Here is a 3416-nt window from a genome sequence, read left to right as displayed (position 1 = left end):
AAAGAGTGGATTTCTTCTATCAAAAGGATGTTGCCAAGGAGAGGCTGGATAACCACCTGTCTGGTATATTGTAGAGATAATTCCTTGATCTAGCAGGAACTAAACCAAGCAATCTTTACAGTTCTTTCCAACTCCGAGAATCTTCGATGTTATTATTACCTGAGTGTGTTATGTTTGATTTACCTACCACAATTAGATTAAGAAAAATAAATAAAATTATTAGGACCCAATGTTCCTTTAAAAAATATCATTAGATGGAAGACTGCGGTACCAAGCTTTTCAAAATACTTTAATGAATCAAATTTAAAATATTGGGTTTGCAATTAGACACATACACAAATACACATTTGATGTATTTATTTGTGTACAAAATATGTTGTAATTTATCGATGCGTGTGCAGCAAAATATACTATCACATACAACAAAAATACAACATTTTACTTTCTTTCCCCTGCTTTCCAACATGGCAACACTGTTTTGGCAGTTCAGCAGCTAGAAATAAAGTGCTATAATTAAGCAGTATTGGAATGTCTTCACTTCACAAATGTGATGTACAATTTTGGTATACAACCACATTTTTTTTCACAGAACTATAAGCTCAATACCCTGAACACTCAGAGGGTACAAATATTTGTATATATCTACATGAATATATACACTGTATATATAAAGTGCTAACCTGAAGCATGTTTTCTTGGTGAGCTTTTGTGTTGGTTTAGGTTTTTTTTTTTTAAAGAGACTTTCACACTAATGGGTCTAGAAGTTCATCAACAGGCACTGTGTAGTTCACCAATGTTGTCAACTTGTGTAGTGCAGGGATGGAGGAGAGAGGACTCTTTCACACGTCACTGGGGGACCTAGAGCGGAAGTGCACTTTGGACTGGAAACAACCACAGAACAGGAGCCACATGGACCTCTGGATCTCCTGGTTCCTATAGGCATAGATAATGGGGTTAATCATGGAGTTGTAGGTGGCAGGGAGCAAGGTGGCATACGTGTACACTGACGGATACTCATGACTGCCCACCACACAGTAGATGGCGAAAGGGAGCCAGCTGGCTCCAAAAGTCCCAAGGACTATGGCCAGAGTGCTGACCCCCTTTCTGGTGGCTACGTAGTGAGGTGGGGCAAGGAAGTGTTGCTGCAGAGCGATTTGGTGAGCGTGGCGGCAAACCACCTTGCAGATGCGAGCGTAAAGGTGCAGCATGATGGCGAAGACCACGAAGAAGGAGGTGGACAGTAGGGCCACGTGGCTGCGAGTGAGCGGCCGGACCACACTGCAAGAGGCACGGTCAGCCAGGCAGTTCCAGCCAAGCACTGGCAGGAGCCCCAGGCATAGGGACACCCCCCAGGTCACCGCCAGCATGAGATGGACGCACAGTAGGGTCCGCTCAGAGTAGTAAGTGAGAGCGTTATAGAGCGACAGGTAGCGGTCCACTGTGATGGCCAATAGGCTGCTGACGGAGGCAGTAAAAGAGGACACCAGGAAACCCACAGTGAGCAAGCTGACGGTCTCAGAAGGAATCACATACTGGAACACGAAGTTGAGGATGAGCCCGCAGCCCGCCAGCAGGTCAGCGGTGGCCAGGCTCCCCACCAGCACGAACATGGGCGTGCGCAGCGCTGGTGTGGAGGAGATGATGGCTACCACCAGCGCATTCTCGCCAGCGATCACAGTGCCGGACACACACAGCATCACATCCCATGGATTGATGGCCGACAGAAGCATCCCAGACGAACCCGCCGGCAGCTGCGAAGAGAGCTCCAGGGACCCATTGGCGCCATTGCCCAACACCGCACTCCCGGGGGGCAACCACCGAGTTGTGTCAGATGCTGCTGCTGTCGCTGCTCCTTCCACAGCAACCGCTGCTGCATCCACAACCCCTGAGTCGTTTAGGGAGGTGGCACTCAAGTTCATACTGGCCCGGAGCTGCAGCCTGCACCGAAGGAGAAAGACAAGCGTCAGGTGTGCAGCTCAGGATGCCCCGGCAACTTCCACTAAGAAAAGTGACTCCCCTAACCCTAACCTATCCCGCCCGCGAAACCCAGAGCAAAGAGGGAGAGGGGACACGGATACTGAGAAAATACGCACTCATGTAGCATTTTCATTTCCTCATGAAAACTGATAGTGTTCACGCTCACATGCACATATACTAATTACATGTGTGCAAGCCAATATACATCCAGTGCATACACATGTGGACAGATACACGCGGGAGGGTGGTGAATTGTAAAAACAAGCTGGTGCCTGGCACTTTGCAGGCTGAAAACAAAGCACACGCTCAGTGGGTAGTGGATCGCTGTCCACGGTGCTGACGAGCGAAGTTTCTGATACAGTGCCCTAAAAGGAGGATCCGAGCTCCGGAGCTGAGAAACCAAATGGAAAACCTGGTTTTCCTTCTCAGGCTTCTGGAGGAGCAGGATCAAAGGTGGCAATGGATATTTGCGTTGGCACATGGCACTTTCATCCTCTAGCCCACCCTCCTGAACTCTCTCAAGGGGGTTTGGACACTCACCTGGGCAAGTTAGGAATGCGGAAGCTCGTTTTGCATGGGGACTGCTCTCACGTAAGCCGCCCGAAGCTCCTGCTGTCCGCTCAGAGGGTGCTTGTCTTGCTAATGACTTGTTTAGTGTGTGAGCAGGAGGTAACGTGAGCCTGAGCTCACAGTAATCGTAGGTGTTTTGCTTTGCTTCCCGCTCTCCTTCTCCGTATGTGAGTGAGAGATAGGAGAGAGAAAGGGAGAGTGAGAGAGAGTGCCCTCCAGGAAGCTGACAGACAAGTCTCTGTGACGTCAAGCAATAGAGCATTGGATCTGAGAGGTGCAGTTTGGTCTCTTGGCCGCGCCCCCAACTCTTTTCTCCCGCCTCCCTCCAGCAGAGTAACAGTAGGTTCTGGGATTGGGAGAAGCTAGAGAAGTGGCTCTGGTATAAAGAATGGATGCTCCAAGAACCTCCAAGAATGAGGAGAGGAAGGAAAGAGGGAGGAAGGCTGTGATGTGGGCATCGAGGAGACAGGGTGAACTGGAAGTATTCATAGCTTAAAAACAATAAGGAAAGAACACCCAATCGTGTGAGAAGGAAAGGAGAATGAGGAGGCAACTGGAATTCGGGGGTGATGAAGGCAAGACGAAGGTTGAGTTAGCTGAAAGGTAGTTCTGACTAAATACATACACATATATACATATACATACATACATACATACATACATATATATATGTGAAGAGAGAGAGAGAGAGAGAGAGAGAGAGAGAGAGAGAGAGAGAGAGAAAACTAACATACATATTGCATAACCAATGAGGAACCCTGAGGTTAGAGACAAACTAGTAAGAAGGAGGCTGAGGAAGAAGAATTGGTCAATGATGTGGACAAAGTAGGTAGTATGAAGTAGTGGAAAGAGATTGCAGATGGGAGTTT

General features: G+C 48.1%; 1 protein-coding gene across 1 annotated transcript; it reads right to left on the bottom strand.

Annotated features, from left to right (window-relative positions):
• Window positions 1-839: 839 nt before the first annotated feature.
• Window positions 840-1919, bottom strand: GPR6 (G protein-coupled receptor 6). The gene has a single exon (XM_027853574.1). It carries the CDS (start codon window positions 1917-1919, stop codon window positions 840-842), a length of 1080 nt encoding a protein of 359 aa, XP_027709375.1.
• Between the last annotated feature and the right edge of the window lie 1497 nt (window positions 1920-3416).

Source organism: Vombatus ursinus, unplaced genomic scaffold (genome assembly GCF_900497805.2).
Source record: "Vombatus ursinus unplaced genomic scaffold, bare-nosed wombat genome assembly UNPS02000582.1, whole genome shotgun sequence".
In the NCBI taxonomy this organism is placed as follows: domain Eukaryota; kingdom Metazoa; phylum Chordata; class Mammalia; order Diprotodontia; family Vombatidae; genus Vombatus; species Vombatus ursinus.
This window is presented reverse-complemented; position numbering and strand designations above follow the sequence as displayed.